The sequence below is a fragment of the Sardina pilchardus genome, chromosome 19, assembly GCF_963854185.1.
Source record: "Sardina pilchardus chromosome 19, fSarPil1.1, whole genome shotgun sequence".
In the NCBI taxonomy this organism is placed as follows: Eukaryota; Metazoa; Chordata; class Actinopteri; order Clupeiformes; family Clupeidae; genus Sardina; species Sardina pilchardus.
In genome coordinates, this window is record NC_085012.1 from 7,651,513 (window position 1) to 7,667,602 (window position 16,090).

The following is a 16,090-nucleotide window of genomic DNA, read 5'->3' on the forward strand; positions in this document are numbered from 1 at the left end:
AGGAAAGTGACATGACCGGTGTCCTTTCTTTGTTTTTCTCTCTTTTTGGGTTGGCTTACCTTTGCTTCTCGTCACCGACTAACTGTAATAAGCTGCGAGAAGGCCAAGAGAGCTACAAGGGCAGAGGTTGTATCCCTCGGAATGCAACGAGACATGTTTGAAACAGGAGAACACTGGAAGTTTGGTCTTTGGCTGAGACACAGCTGTTTGTTGACCTTTGAGCAGAGCAGGGTGCTTCTCTGTGAAGAGAACAATAGCCATGATGGAATACTTCATTTTACTGAAGTGCATTATCTAGTCAAAAGACTCCTCTTAAAGCCTTGGGAATTGGGGTTTCAGTTTTACTTCTTAAATTGACTTTTCTTGAAATGCCAGTTGTTTTTTATTTTTATTTGTATCATTGTAGAACACTGAATTTTAAAGTTTTCCATGTCTATGTTTTAAATAGATGTAAAAATTATATATATACATTAAACTTGAGTATGCCCCAGGACCAGGGGTATTGACATGTCTGTCAGGTTTTTTGTGGTTGGGTTGTACGCAAAGTTTCTGTTGCAGCCGACTGCATAAACCAATGTGATGCACCTGTTCAGCCTGTACTGGGTAATCCGACTTCAACCAAAGGGATCGCAATCCTCACTTTCCCATACTAAATCTTCATATGTTGAACATTGGAGATCTGAGAAAGGGTATTAATCATCTTATGCATTTATACTATGGCAGATGCAATATTAAATATAGTGATATTTTTTACAAGGAATGATTTTTATGTTAACAAATGGCAGTCAATATTGCCAGCTTTGACCTTATCAGGCATGATCATATGTGAAAAGTATTTTTTAACCAGACTTATCTACATGTTATTATGTACTATGCATCAAGTATTAGAATCTTGTTTCTTTAAAACAGGGGGTCCATCACATACATGGTCAATCATGAAGTTCAACATATCGCCAAACTCTGGATGTATTGATAAAATGTGTCTTTTATTACAGACTCTGGAGATATTAAAATTGCACCTGTTTCAGACATTTTCTCTTCAACTTTCTCTTTTTTTTTATCCCTTTTAGTTAAGCACCAGTGTTAGATTAATATTAACCAGCTAAAGATTCACTGACAATTATTTTAACCTAAAACTCAACTGAGTCACGTAGAAAAATACAGCATTTGTTGTTAGTCTATTACAATCAGTAGTACAAGAAAATATTACAGGAGATCCTTAAATAACTTGTGAACCCTTGTAATACATCAGGTAAAAAAAAAAAAAACCTTCAAAGCTTGGGTCGATATAATTTCACTTGCAGAAATATTGGCACGTTTTTTTTTTTTTATTAAATAACTTGGCTTTTCAGATCTCCAATGAGTTCCAATTCATAATAATAATAATAATAATAATAATAAAAAAACATGCCTTCAGACAATAAACAATCCTTTTGCTCTGAGTGAGAGAAACATCAGGCATGGTTGAGGAATGCACAAATGGTGACCACAAACCATGATAACGCATGTTGGCCAGGCTGAGTTGGTCATTTTCTTCATGGGTTAGGATCATTACAGTTTGTCTGTAAGGGCAATACACCAAGATGAGAGCCACTTGATTTGAGTTTTTGGTTGGTCAGGACTGCCGTCTCTCAACATCTCCTTTCCTGACCCGTATAAATTACAACCTTTGAAAAAATATAGTGTATACAACTCATAAGTTACAGTTCTTCAAGCATCCTTCCCTTATTGTGCTTAAAGGAGTGCTTTTCTTTGCAGCTGTTGTCTTTTTTTTTTTTTTTTTCCCCGTCAAGTCCATCTGCATGAGGTATGAAGTTACTGTAGACTGTCAACAAAAGGCCTTTGTAGCTTCCAAAGGAAGACTTCCAGAGAAAAGATTCCACAGTACAGTAGCAAATGTGATGCAGAGGAAAATAGTATATTTAAGTAAGCTGAAAAGTAGTATCCTGAGTTGGCCGCGCTCGAACCCTGGTCTCTTCGGTCAACAATCAAGTGGCAGAAAAAAAAAAGAGCTGAACGGCCAATCACTGCGGTCCTCCAGAGAGAGCGTCCTGAGGACAGGCAGACTCGCCAACTGCCACGTTGTAATGACGGTCATCCTCCGTTACCAGGCAAAGACAGGGCCAGTCTTGAACATGGTCGTCAGGGTAATGTGTGATGAACTCTTCCGTCTCAGCCATGTACAGGCGATAGGCCTTGATGGTGTGACGCAGAGCATAACCCAAGAGAAACATCTCCACCTGTAACGCACAAAGATAATACAGAAGAGTTGGTTCGGTTATATCAACACAACTTGATCACTTTCCCATCTGGCAGTGAAAGGGTGCCTTTGTAGAGGCCAACGCAAGGTGATGCCAGTAATGTCAACAAACTTGTTTTCTTCCAATCTGCGTTGAAATCACCTATCACAAACATACAGTATGGGTGGGTACACCAACAAGAATCAGTTAAAACCACATAGCGTCATTCCATTACAGTAACTCTACGTCAAGTATGGTCTGGTTTAATGGTTTTGTACCACATGCTAAATCATATGAATTAGGGAGAGTCTAGAAACAATGTAATTCGTGTCAATCTGATTAAAAGACTCTTAATGTAAATGATTTATAGCTGAGTAGTAGTGCAGTGGGTTAAACTATTAGTTGGCTAACAGCCCTTCCGCTGCTGGGCATGAGGTGAGGTAATTGTGTGGTAAGGGAGTGGGTGAACCTCCATCACTTCAAACGAGCGATTAATGCTTATGCAATCATTCTGGCATTGCGTACTTCGGTAGGTTCATTAGATTCATAAAGTGGAATTAATCTAGATAGACATATTGTGACACGATGGGTGAATGTAGCAATGCATTGACCTGATAAAACAAAGGGACAAAGAGTGGGTGGGTGCCTAGGTGATCAGACTGGTTCTAATGTTCTTCATGTTCTCTATGGACATGGTGGCCTATTCCTGATATGATATGAGTTTAAAATGATCACAATCTGTGTAGTATGTATGTTTGCACATAATGGATTGATAAAGGATTGGTGATTTAACACAGACACAGGACTTCTAAGAAGTAGCATACATGTTAACTGAAACAACAGTAACAGAAACGGTCTCACCTGCTCCAAACCCCCACTGAAGCCCACCTGGCTCAGGTGGTTGGCCAAGAACGTGCGCGGACAAGAGGAGGTGTCGCGGGCGAACAGCAGCCAGCAGAAGATTGGCACATCATCACCCTTTTGCATGGAGGTGTGCAACTCCACGGCGCGGGCCAACATCAGCAGCTTGAGCGCCTCCATGAGGCCAAACTCGTCCTCTCCGCCCTGGAACAGCTCATCACACACACGCCTGCGGTCCTCGAGCCCAGAGGAATCTGCCACCGCACGCCACTGGACACACACACACACACACACATATATATATACAGTATATAAGCACTCAGAAACTCAGCATCCCTAAGGTATGACATGTTATTTTTTCCATATCAGTCAACATAGCATGTCAACAACTCAAGATCCAATCCACAACACAAATGAGAGTACCCATTTCTGAAGAAGGCCCAGGTAATGTTTCATCAGATCCACATCATTTTCAATCCCATTCATCGGCTTACATACGTCAGGAAACACCCATCCGTTAATCAGACCATGTTTAGACTCGAGCTCTTCCGCCATCTGGAAAAAAGGCAAAATTAAAGCAAAAATCTCATTATAATCATTGTCCAGACCTGAGGTGAGGTCAAAAATAGATATTGTGTGAATGTTTTGGCTTATTAAAGAGAAACTATGCAGGCTTATCCATTTCTTTGCTGTTTTCTTGTTTTACGCTGGCAGGTTTCTCTGCAGATTCCCTTACAGCTTTAGCCTGTATATTTTACAACATTCCTCAATCGGTCAGTCTGCCTTCTCATGAGCATGATTGCGAGGCTGCGAGACTTTTTGTCGGGCCCACCGGCCCAAAGTTGCAAGGGTAGAAGCGAGACGGCCACCATTCAACCCCAAAAAAGACATAACCATCCAATGACTCCAAAGCTGTTCAATTAAGGTAAACTGAGCCAAAAAAAACCTCCAAACCAAACCCCCGATACAGTGTGATGTGTAGTGCCTACTTACAACTTAAACATACCCGAATATGGTCAACAGTGAATCACATTTTCTCAACACAGTATTTTGCCATTTGGCTAACATCTCCAATTACACAGAATGAAACAACCATTCAAAAATAAAACATATGTGAATTTCCTGAGAGACACTGCCGTCCATTCAAAATAGGTCTGCGGTAACACACCCAACTATGTATATAGTCAGTCAGTACCCCCCAGGAGTGGAGGAGACGGCCGTACCAATGAGAAGCTCTCCTGCTGCAGCCAGTCAGGAAGCAGGGTGGTGCCCATCAGTGCTTGGTACAGGGAGGCTCGCAGGGCACAGTAGTTGTCTCCTCTCACCCGCCGGAGGCATCCGAAACTCTCGGAGAGCGCAGCGTAGCCCTGGATAATGACATATATGAGTGAAGGTGGCAGACAAGGAGCTAACAGGTATAAAAACACTTCAATTAGTTCTGTTACAGGAATATATTCTGCATCCACCCCAGGTCTGCACTAGTTTCACTGCAGTCTAATAGGCAACTCTTCTGACAGGATTCAAGCTAAAGCCTGACATTACGTATACTAACATAACGCTCGAGGCAGGCAAACCCTTAGGGGTCTTTTCTTAGACACACTGTACAATGCTAAATGTAATGCGAAGATGCAAACGAACCTTTCTGATGACAGCACTTTTGGTGGTTTGCCCTTTCCACTCCCTCTCACTGTACATCAAAATGGCCATGGGCGGCTCAAGGCTGCATTGGTCTTCCGGTAATGGAACTGTGTTGAAAGGATGATCAAGAGTTACAGGCAATATAAATGAAGAGACAACATATAATCAAAGCAGTCATTTAAAGTTATTTACTGGTCATTTCCAGCGATTTTTGCTTGTCCAGTTCTTCCTCAATCTCCTCCTCACCACGATAGAGATCTTCTTCACTGTAAGGAGGAAGGTGGAGTAAAATTAAATACAGACTGGCACACTAAGTCCTTCATCATTGTTACGACCCAGGTTTGTGTGGGCCGGAAAAAAACGCACATCAAATGACATTTCCAGAAATACATTTATTTATATCAGAAAACAAAATGCCGAGGGGGATGTGGGATCTGGTTAAGAATGGAATGAATGAGCGGAATGCCATCAGGAGGACAGAGTGAGAGTGGAGAATAACTGATGTCTAGTGAGGGAAGTGTATGAGATAGGGACTAGGTGTGTGCGTGCGTGTGTGTGTGTGCATGCATGTTGTGAGCGAGAGAACATTATGTGTGTGGGGGCCGAAAAAGAGACCGAGCAAGTTGGTCTGGTTCTAGATGTGACTAGTTGTTAATTAAGGACCCTGACGTCTCACGCCAGCCAATGGGCTGCAAACACACCGACACTGGGGACAAGCAGTGCGTTTAGATTAAACTGACGTCCTCTTATTCATGTAAATGGCTGTGCAATTAACATACCAGTTCACAGCATTGCCGTCCGACTCCAGACTCATGCCAGCACTTCCAGGTCTCTCATCTAGACTACCGGCCACCAGCCCCCCAACTGCCGATTCGGCGGCAACAGTCTCTGCCTCCATTTCTAGCTCTTCCTGCTTGGACACCGAGGATGTCACTGCCTCTTTTTCCTCCGACAGATCGTCCAGTGAAGACAAGGTGGTCAGGCCAACCACATCTTGGGCATCAGAGTCTGCAGCGGGGTCCCTATACACAAATACAGGTACACAAAAATATGTTTTTTATATTCAAACTTTTTTGCTTTGATTATTGTGCATCATTTATGGAAAACAACTGAGACAGGTGTGCTGGACGGCCCCAGTAAAATCATGACGTACAATGTGAAAGTATTTTGGTCAGATCATAATATACCCTAATGAGTTACTATAATATAGAGCCTCATCTGCATGTCTGAATGCCTATTATTTGGATATTTAGACACCGGGGGCAGATACTATTATTTACACACATAATTCTGTTTTTGTACTACAAAAATACATCTTTACATACAATTCGGAAAATAGATTAACCAACCTAAGCCATTTGTTCTGATTAGTACCTTGTGAATGGAATTTTACACAGATGGTGTGAAACTGGCAACCGAAGTGTTGTGTCTGCATGTCTCAGATAGAAAACATCTTTGGAATTAAAACACATCGCAAAATTCCACCTGTCTTTTAGTGCCATCTGTTGGTGGCAGCAGGTACTAACCTAATCTCAGTGTGTACATCTTTTTCAGTCGTAACTGAGGGGAGGGTGTTGTCCAAGTCTTCACCATTGCAGGGCTCCTCTGTGACACTCAGATCCTTGTCAGTCCTCTTTTTGTCCTGGTCATCTTGCACACTGACGGTTACAGGACTAGAGGTGGCAAAAAAAAAAATCTCAATCACTGATTTACATAATAACGACAGAAGGACAGAGCATTCATTTTATCTGGAAAATGTTGATCCTACAGCTCACACAACAATTCTTTGTGTGGCCTTCTATCATTGGTCTACAACAATTGCTGCCTGTCTGAACTAAACGCCATTCATTAGACGTAACAGAAGTCCAATTATGGGACTGAGCCAATCAAACTGCACTGACGGACTTACCTTTCAGAAGTGTCAGTGGTAGCGGAGTTGAGTTCATGACCTCTCTCAGAGCATGATTCCTCCATACTGATCACAGGACCAACATCGCTGCTGTGCTGTGGGATCGACTCAGCAAGCTTAGCATCTGCGTTGAGCACGGCAGGGGAGAGTGGCTGTTCATCCTCACTACTGTGCAGGGGCACATCTTGTTCACAGTCCTGGGCTACAGAGAGTCCAAACTGGACATGAGTGTCAGAGGAAGGAGACAACTCCTTGGCAGCCACAGTCAAATCTTCTTCAGCTGAGGAACTGGCAATCAACAGGCTTGCTTTCTTTATGTCTGGCTCAATGGTGGAAGGGTGCTCTTCAGGTACAATAACGACATCAGCGATTTCCTCGACAGACACACCCTCTGTAAGGGAACCATTTAAGTGCACAACAGCACCCTGTTCAAGTTCAGCAAGTACTTCATTCTTCTCTGGGGTTTTTGGCGGTGTAGTTCCATTTATCTCGGTTAAAACATCCTGAGCATCTACTTTAACAGAGCAGTCAGGGGCCTCAGGCACAACCTCAGGTGAAACAGCCTGGCTATCAGTAATGGTGGAAGTGGGCTGGCTATCAATCACGATAGCAGAAGTAGGATTCTCTAGATCCTCTGTGGCAGCAGTCTTGGTGTCAGTGACGGTGTCAATGACGGTGGCAGCGGCTGGGCTTTCGATCACAGGAGCAACGGCATGGTTCTTGATCACGGCAGCAGCGGCTGGGCTTTCGATCACAGGAGCAACGGCATGGTTCTCGATCACGGCAGCAGTGTCCTGGCTCTCTAGTTTCTCAATGGGAACAGCCTGGGGCGTGATCGGAGTAGAATCAGCCTGGCTTTCGATTCCAATGAGAGCAGCCTGGCTATCGCTCACGGTGGAAGCGCACTTGCTCTCTAGCTTCTCAGCAGAAACAGCCTTGATCAGCGTGGGATCCGCCTGACTATTGCTCACAGCTGAAGCGTCCTCCTCACTTTCCAGCTTCTCTACGGAAACAGAGGAGCTCTCGGTCATGGCGACAGGCACCTCCATCTTCTCCATGGACACAGCCTGGCTCTCCACCTTCTCAGGGAAAGCGTCCTGGGTTTCAACCCTTCCAGTGGATACATCCTGGGTTTGTGGTGCAGTGGATGCTGGGACATCCTCCTCTCCAGACACTTTGACAATCGTAGTGGCATCTGCCAGCACTTGTGACACCACTCCTGTAGCTGCCTCCTCCGGGTCTGGTAGTATACTTCTGTCCACAGCAGACGCTGTAGTCACAGGTACACTGGTAGCATCGGCTGATGCTTCAGGCGTCACCTGTGTGGGCAAGGCATCTGCCCTAACCTGCACATTTGCATCATCTGAGACCACCTCAGGTTGAGCGGGCTCCAGTGAATTACCTGCTTTCAACTGGTCGGTCGCCCGGTCATCTGTAGGTGAAGGTGTCTCAGAGCTGCAAAGAAGATTACGGTGAGATAAACAGAATTATTTGAGTAAGTTCTGGTGTGAAATCTAACTCTTCTGTTTTATCTGCATGGGAAGTAGTTTTATCTGTATGAGAAGTACTTTTTTTTTTTTTTTTTTTACAAATTGACATAAATTTAGAAACGTGAACCCAGAGGAGTGCCCATTGTCTTACCTTTCTGCAGTGGTACAGTCTGTACTCCCTGGAACCCCGTCCAAATTTTTACTGGAGGTCTGCGGGCTCTGGACGGTATCACATAGCAGCCGCTGGCCCTCATCCTGCCGCTCACAGGGATTAGCAGGACAACAGCAACTAAATGCATTCCCCATGTTGGTTACTGGGACCTGGCTGAGGTGTCAGTCCAGGTCCTCAGGCAAGGGACGAAGCCCTTACTGGCATCCACGATGTGGACCGTCTGTTCTGTGTAAATATGGAAACACAAAAAAATGGGATATGATGAGAATACTGAATTTGCACACATGTTAACATCTTTATTCTGTCCCTCAGGAAAGACTGGATGGAGTCTAATGCCAACTTTCAATAACAGGCTTATAATGTAACAGTGTATACGAGAGGAAATGGTACTTTTGCATTAGGCCGAACACGCAGAAAGCTCATGATCAAGTTATTTATTGCCTAGGCTACTGTTATCAGAAGGGAGGGCCAGGTTCCTCCAGAATAAGGTGACCAGATGTCGAGACCAAAACGGGCCGGGGACATAATCCCAGAAATGTGGGGGTAAAAAACGGGGACATTTCAGTTTGACTATCAATCTGATTGAAATACATACAAGTATTATCTTCAAAAAACGGGGACATAGTTTTTCTGTAGGTGTTTTCCTGGGGACAGGCGACCAAAAACGGGGACTGTCCCCTGAAACCGGGGACGTCTAGTCACCCTACTCCAGATTGTAACAAGAGGTGTCATACAAGTATAGTATAGAAGACAGTGGTGAGATTTATCTGGATTAGCCTACATTAAATGGCCGCATAAGGTGTAGGCTACGCAATTTATAGGCCTACGATAGGGTTGTTTCTCTGAACAAGTGCAACCAAAGTGTCTCTGGTGCAACTAGCCAGCGCCGTGCACACAAACAGACAGAAACAAGTTAGATACGTAGGCTACATTGACTTGGTCTACTACTACTACCAGGCAGTCAGAATTCTTGTGAAAAACATAGCCTACTCTAACCCTAAAGCATTTCAAATACACATTCCAGTGAGTGTAGTGAGTGGCCAAGAGCAGACACCAAAATAATATGTAAACCAGCCAGGCGTGCTAGTACCAGGCATGCAGTTGAACGGACGTGAGCGGAATGAAATCATACGTTTACGTACAGTAGCCTGTTGTAGACTACTAGCCTACTATCAAAATCGTAGAAATGCCTTTTGCTATACGATATATGAAATATTGATGCTCCATAAGGTTGGCAATTAAACAATCAGAAATCCATAAAATAATAGCTCAATGCGAGTGTTATTACCACCACTGCAACATTGTGAAGATTAACAATCGCCTCGTGAGAGAGTGGGCGTCAGTCGAGTTAGGGTGTGTTAGAAGGATTCAAGAGTATCGTAATCCAGTTTCTAACCAATGTAAGCACAAATGCAACCAAAAAAATGTAGTCATATGGATTTCGTTTAATTTCCTACCCGCTCCCGAAGCTCCCCTGGTTCTTGTTTGATATATGACGAACCGCGTTTGCCACCAGGAAGTTTCGTAGATTTCAAGTCACAGCAGTTTCACTTTCCGACAACTAGAGGCTGAACTGCGCTTTGAGCCTTTGACACAATGTTGCTGCAGGGTTCACAAACGGAAACATGTCTAGGTCTAGGACCCCCAACCGCAACAGTTAGCCATCTGTATTCTCTGAAATTGTAGCCAGGTCCACTATGGGTTTTTTGTGCTTGTTTTATGGGTGAAAAGGGCATCATCTTTTTAAAATGATAAACCTCAATTTTATAAATTTAAGCAAATTATTCTGCAGACCCCTTTGCTATGGGTCACAGACCCCACTTTGAGAACCACTTCTTTAGGTAGACTGTCGGTCTCTGGAGATTCTCTGACAGAACTGCATGCTATTCTTCCTTGCTTCGTCCAACAACCAAGAGATTGCGAATCCATTTTAAGAAGCTTGGAAAACAGTCAAAGGATTCTAAGGTCATGAAAGATTTATTGTGTAATTTGTTACCATGGATTTTTTTGGTAAAGATACTGCTTAATAAGACCTACAGTGCCTATAGAAAGTTATCATACCCTTTTGAAATAGTTACTTTTTTTGTCTTACAGCCTGAAATCAAAACCCATGTTAAAAAAAAAATCTTTTCCAGTTTTATTTACAAATGCAGCTGTACAACATCAAAATAATGAAAACAAAGTCAACAGTTCTGAAAATTAATAAAAAAATAAAAACTAGAATAACAGGGTTGGAAAAGTCATCATACCCCAGACTTAATAGCCTACTTTGTCAAGCTTCCTTTTGCTTTCATTACAGCCATCAATCTGTTTGGATATGTCTCTATTATAGCTTTGCACACCTAGACAGGGGAATATTTGCCCTTTTTCCGTGCAGAATTGTTAAAATTTAGTCAAATTCTGTAGGGAATGGCGATGGACTGCTCTCTTCAAGTCAATCCACATATTTTCTATAGGATTTAAGTCAGGGCTCTGACTTTGCCACTCAAGGATATTCACCATCCTATCCTTAAGCCACTGCTTTGTTCTTTTGGCAGTATGTTTAGGATTTTTGTCATGTTGGAAGGCGAATGACCTCCCCATCCTCAGCTGTTTAGGAGAGGGACGCAGGATTTCCTCAAGAATTTTGGTGTACTTGGCAGCATCCATTTTCCCTTCTATCCTGACCAATTGCCCAGTCCCCGCTGAAGAGAAACATCCCCAAAACATAATGTTGCCCCCACCATGCTTCAAAGTAGGTATGGTGTGTTTTGGGTGTGTTTGGGTGTGTATATTGTGTTTGGTTAGCGTCTGGAGCTCAGTCCAAAAACTTCAATCTTAGTCTCCAAAAAGTTCGATCTTAGTCTCATCTGACCATATAAGCTTTTTCCACATGGTAGCAGAATATTCCAGATGTGTTTTTGCACTGAACTCCAAGCGCAATGTTTGGCGAAAACCAACACAGTACACCACCCAAAACACACCATACCTAGTGTGAAGCATGGTGGGGGCAACATTATGTTGTGGGGATGCTTAAGGCATATTTATTTAATATGCACTTAGTCCTTTGAGTTTGTGATGTGTTATGGTTTGTATAATAGTATTGTTTTGTTATAATTTGTCTATTGATAGAATTTGAAATTTATTTTGCTATTGTCCTTAAATTTAGCCATACCATACTTTAGTTATTATTATTATATATAATTAACTGAGTGACTTATTTGATTGCTATTCTCATTTCACTGTTTTATTTCTCATTAGGTTAGTGCTTAAAATTATTGTTTTACTGATAATATTACTATTCTCCCTAGTTTGTAATTGTTCACTGTTAATTTAATTTGTATTGTTATTTATTTGTATGTCGCTTTGGACAAAGGCGTCTGCTAAATAACCATAGCCATAGCCATAGCCATAGCCATAGCCATGTTTCTTTTCAGCGGGAACTGGGCAATTGGTCAGGATAGAAGGGAAAATGGATGCTGCCAAGTACACCCACATTCTTAAGGAAAACCTGCGTCCCTCTCCTAGACAGCTGAGGATGGGGAGGTAATTCGCCTTCCAACACGACAATAATCCTAAACATACTGCCAAAAGAACAAAGCAGTGGCTTAAGGATAGGATGGTGAGTATCCTTGAGTGGCAAAGTCAGAGCCCTGACTTAAATCCTATAAAAAATATGTGGATTGACTTGAAGAGAGCAGTCCATCGCCATTCCCTACAGAATTTGACTAAATTGTAACATTTCTGTACGGAAAATTGGGCAAATATTCCCCTATCTAGGTGTGCAAAGCTATAATAGAGACATATCCAAACAGATTGATGGCTGTAATGAAAGCAAAAGGAAGCTTTACAAAGTATTAAGTCAGGGGTATGATGACTTTTCCAACCCTGTTATTCTAGTTTTTCATTTTTTATTAATTTTCAGAACTGTTTACTTTTTTTTCATTATTTTGATGTTGTACAGCTAAATTTGTTAGTAAAACTGGAAAAGATTTTTTTTTAAATGGGTTTTGATTTCAGGCTGTAAGACAAAAAAAAGTAACTATTTCGAAAGGGTATGATGACTTTCTATAGGCACTGTATATCTCAGTTGCTCAGTTGTCTTGGAGTAGGCCTACCTCATTGTCCAGCTTTTGCTATGTTGAATTGCAATGTTGTTGAGACTATTACAACTTTCTGTGTCTGTCTTTCATGGTGGAGACAGATACAACAAACACAAAGTAAATGTTTTATTTCAAACAGATGTGTATTAGTCTATTTTTTATTAATATTATTTACCAATATATCAGCCAGGCCGATATTTACGACCTACTTCAGCATTATTCTACAAAACACAGTCTCTCATTCATGGTGAATCAGCACAGAAACTGTGATTGTCAGATGTCAGAATGTCACATTGAACTCACATAAATGAGCTCCACGCTCACTTTAAATGCCACAGATCTGAGTATGTTCCATACACAAAGGTACAAAAGATAACAATGCTGGTTATTTTCTTTTCAGGAGGCCAGTCTACTCCTTCCAGTCATATCATTTCAATTCCACATCCCCCTCAACCATTTTAGTGCTTGTTCGGGTTTTTTTTTCAGTTTGAGGCAATGGAATGATGCCAGACAAAGGACCACTCCAATAGACAAACAGAACAATTCAATATAATTCAAAAAGTAAAGCTTAAAAAAAAAAAAGGCACAGTCTGAGTCAGAGCTCATATGTCTTCAGCTGTTGTATCTGACCAACAAATTCCTCGGACAGTTCCAGCTCTGTTGCCACCATCGCACACCTCGTGATCAACTCCGTCCAGCTCGCGATGGCAGTGGAGGAGCATGCTGCAGACTGCTCCTTATGGCAGTGTGATTCTTTCTGGCAGCAGTCTCCCTTGCCACAGCCCACTGTTTGGGCCTGTGCCGGCTCCTGATCCACGGCCATCTCAAGGTCCTCCACGGCCTCTGAAACCTCCCCAACACTGGGCACGGGCCTCTCGTGCGCCCTCCTCATGGCCTCCAGGACGGCCTCCTCGTGTCGCACTACATCCTGTATCAGGCTGGATACGGAGGCCGAGGCAGAGCTTTTTACAGCCTGCCGCTCACTCCAACACTGCAGAGCACTGGGTGGGTGAGGCAGGCACAAACAACGGGCGTGCAGTCAGGAACAAAAGGGAAGGAGGGAGGGAGGGAGACATGAGTTATGGCTAGCTAGCACAGACTTGTTCACCAATGCCCAGTGCCACAGTGCCCAGTGAGTCAGATGCCACTGAGCTCAGATCTTACTGTGAGGGGTGAAAACAATCGGCCACAGAGGGCAACACACCGGCCAGTTTCAGGCTAGGTAACGTTAGATGGCAAATAAATAGGTAAGAGGATTGATCTGATCTCATGACAGCCTTATTGACTTCATATATTTCTCCTCCAAAAACACACGTTTTCAAAAAGCTAGCAGGAATTTATTTAAATAGTTCCTGAAACCAAAAATAAAAAAAAAGTCCACATACACAGGCTTTAAAGCTTAAGGTAAATTGGGTGAATTGCCATGAATGGCCCTCAACACAGTAAACCACGGTTGTCAATCAGGGTAGGGAGAACATAAAATCAGCCATTCAACATTACCTTACAATTCCTTTGAGTTGCCCAATGGCCTTCATTCGGATCGCTCCCTCCCTGTATCCATCGTTAAAACCAAGCTGAAGAGATGCTTCTTTCCCTGCGTCAACACCATCTCGGTAGCCATCCTACAGAAATACCATTGTTATACAACAACAGCCAGGTTTGGTACCTACATCCATGCAATTACAAGAATAACCTGAAAATCATCCGCTCGAATAGCTAGCATACCACAGCTGGCTACTTCTTTGACATGGCAACCACGGCTAATTACCTTGGCTCGTTTTTCCATGTTTTGTTTCCATTCCTTATTCTGTAGGCTAATATCGTCTGTATCTTCGTCGAAAATCTCTTCATTTCCAGAGGCCAACGATTTGACCCACGACATTATTGAAAATAATTTCTGCCATGCAATAAACTGGAAATGTTCATGTTACGCTTAGTACAGGGAGAAGAAATCTGTGGTAGTAGCCACAACCAACAAGAGACCGTAGCAGGTTGGTGAGCTATTCACCATGCTGATCACACCATCACACAGAGGGACCGCGTCATCAGAATACGACATTTGCTTCTTTCTCGTGAGTTACAGGCCATTATTTATCTTGAGAAGTAATATACTTACTGCCACCTTCTGTTTGGGAGTGTTTGCAAGTAAACCGTCAAATACATTTTTGAAACCACCAGCAGATGTCACCATGTACCTAACAGTTAATCTACAATCAAACGTGGCCTAAACATAGGCATACAGTTTCTTCGACAACATCTTTGCCTTACCTGGAGATAGGTGTGTTTTGACCTGTTTCTTCTCTGACCCAGCAAATTTGGTTGTAGCATGCATATGCCTGCCCTAGGGTTAGAGATTATATTTTGAGATTATATATATTGTGGACTCTATTGTTTGTTAGGTCTATTTTTAAGAGGTTCACCTTGTTTCATATTTTGTCATTAAATGTAAGGAAGGAATGGAGGCATAAATTAATGGAGGCGATTTAACATAAATATAGCTTATACAATAAGACAATTATTATTTAATTATTTAAGTAGCCTTGTTCTGAATTCAACACATTCAATACAGTAGGCCTAGGCCTAGCTCTGTAAAACTGAAGAGAAAACGCCTTGCCTAACCATGTCTAATGATCTTGTCTGTCTCTGGATGAACTTCATAGATCTATGAAACATGCATCACATTTAGACTTTGTAATTTTACTTATTTTTTATTTATTTTAATTTTCACTTTTTAATTTCGGCTTAATAAACAGGAAGAGTTGCTTTACTTCTCTAATGCCATTAGGTGTTCTTAATATTACTTTCAATCACTTTATCAAACATTAAACTTTAACCCCAATTTTCAGAAATAGCATGTGATTCCCTAGAGATTACTTAGAGGAACGATATTAAGGTTCTGTTGAATTTAACTTGTCTTACGATCGTAAGACTATACCAGATGTCCAGACAAAACTGTCTTAAGACAGATGTATTTTGGCATGATCGTCTTTTAAAAGAAAGGATAGCATTTGCTGTCTGTGGTGATGTGATGTTACTTGCAGGCATGCTAGGTCTGTTGTATTGCTGCTATCACAATGATTTGCTTACAGTTCATTGCAGTGCATCTCACTTCAGCCAGATTTGTTGAGACTCTCAAAGGTCAGCGGTCTATTTGCAAGACCTATCTATAATGAAAAGGTTTTAGCACAACTTTGACTTGAAGGCGCATTGTTGTTTAATGACAAGTGGAGCCCCTCGGTCACTATCTGCTTTTCCCCCGTCCATTTAAATGAAAATGTGTTATTTGTGATGACAAACATATTACTCTGTTCATTAATATTGCATCCCCTCTTTCCCCTCATCCTCACCGTGGAGACGAGCAGAAAAGGCCCTTTGCTTTTGTTTTTAAGATGTTCCATTCTTCGTGCTGCGCTTTAAGGTGAAACACAAGAGAGCCTAGAAAGGTCTGGCGGACAAATGCATTTCACCTAGGCGGAATGCATTTGCAGTAGCCGGACAACAATAGCCCTGAGAATACCCAGAAGGCCATGTGGAAATGGAGTAAGTCCGTGGGCCCTGTTTCTCCTTTTGCTCTTCTCTCTCTGTCTCCCCTCTCTCCCTCTCTTCCTTGACTACCCTCTCTCTCTCTCCTTCTCTCTCTCTCTGCCACACCTCTCCTTCCTTCAGTCCTTTTCCTTGTGCAGTGAGAGCAAAACAAG

General features: G+C 42.4%; 2 protein-coding genes across 3 annotated transcripts; both read right to left on the reverse strand.

The window, feature by feature from the left end:
* Window positions 1–967: 967 nt before the first annotated feature.
* On the reverse strand, window positions 968–9,867 carry LOC134065691 (uncharacterized). 2 transcript variants are annotated; one of them, XM_062520686.1, is made up of 11 exons: window positions 9,768–9,867; window positions 8,290–8,535; window positions 6,649–8,103; window positions 6,266–6,412; window positions 5,519–5,761; window positions 4,932–5,005; window positions 4,740–4,846; window positions 4,325–4,468; window positions 3,525–3,656; window positions 3,102–3,371; window positions 968–2,240 (listed from the first exon to the last, which is right to left on the reverse strand). In XM_062520686.1, the coding sequence occupies exons 2-11, from the start codon at window positions 8,442–8,444 to the stop codon at window positions 2,025–2,027; spliced, it is 2,943 nt and encodes a 980-aa protein (XP_062376670.1). In that variant the 5' UTR covers window positions 8,445–8,535; window positions 9,768–9,867; the 3' UTR covers window positions 968–2,024. The 2 variants fall into 2 exon arrangements, with proteins under 2 accessions (XP_062376670.1, XP_062376672.1); XM_062520688.1 differs by having other exon boundaries at window positions 8,290–8,530; window positions 9,768–9,860.
* Window positions 9,868–12,256: 2,389 nt separating this feature from the next.
* Window positions 12,257–14,435, reverse strand: otulina (OTU deubiquitinase with linear linkage specificity a). The gene is made up of 3 exons (XM_062520690.1): window positions 14,161–14,435; window positions 13,893–14,014; window positions 12,257–13,393 (listed from the first exon to the last, which is right to left on the reverse strand). Exons 1-3 carry the CDS (start codon window positions 14,272–14,274, stop codon window positions 12,988–12,990), a joined length of 642 nt encoding a protein of 213 aa, XP_062376674.1. The 5' UTR covers window positions 14,275–14,435; the 3' UTR covers window positions 12,257–12,987.
* Window positions 14,436–16,090: the final 1,655 nt, after the last annotated feature.

Excerpts from the sequence above, each read along its gene's own strand:
- otulina (XM_062520690.1), bottom strand. The coding sequence starts at position 14,274 with ATGTCGTGGGTCAAATCGTTGGCCTCTGGAAATGAAGAGATTTTCGAC. Across the intron at positions 14,015-14,160 it reads ACATGGAAAAACGAGCCAAG|GATGGCTACCGAGATGGTGT; the intron begins GTAATTAGCCGT and ends GTATTTCTGTAG. Across the intron at positions 13,394-13,892 it reads CAACTCAAAGGAATTGTAAG|TGCTCTGCAGTGTTGGAGTG; the intron begins GTAATGTTGAAT and ends TCACCCACCCAG.
- LOC134065691 (XM_062520686.1), bottom strand. The coding sequence starts at position 8,444 with ATGGGGAATGCATTTAGTTGCTGTTGTCCTGCTAATCCCTGTGAGCGG. Across the intron at positions 5,762-6,265 it reads GATGTACACACTGAGATTAG|GGACCCCGCTGCAGACTCTG; the intron begins GTTAGTACCTGC and ends ATTTGTGTATAG. Across the intron at positions 3,372-3,524 it reads TGGGCCTTCTTCAGAAATGG|TGGCGTGCGGTGGCAGATTC; the intron begins GTACTCTCATTT and ends GTGTGTGTCCAG.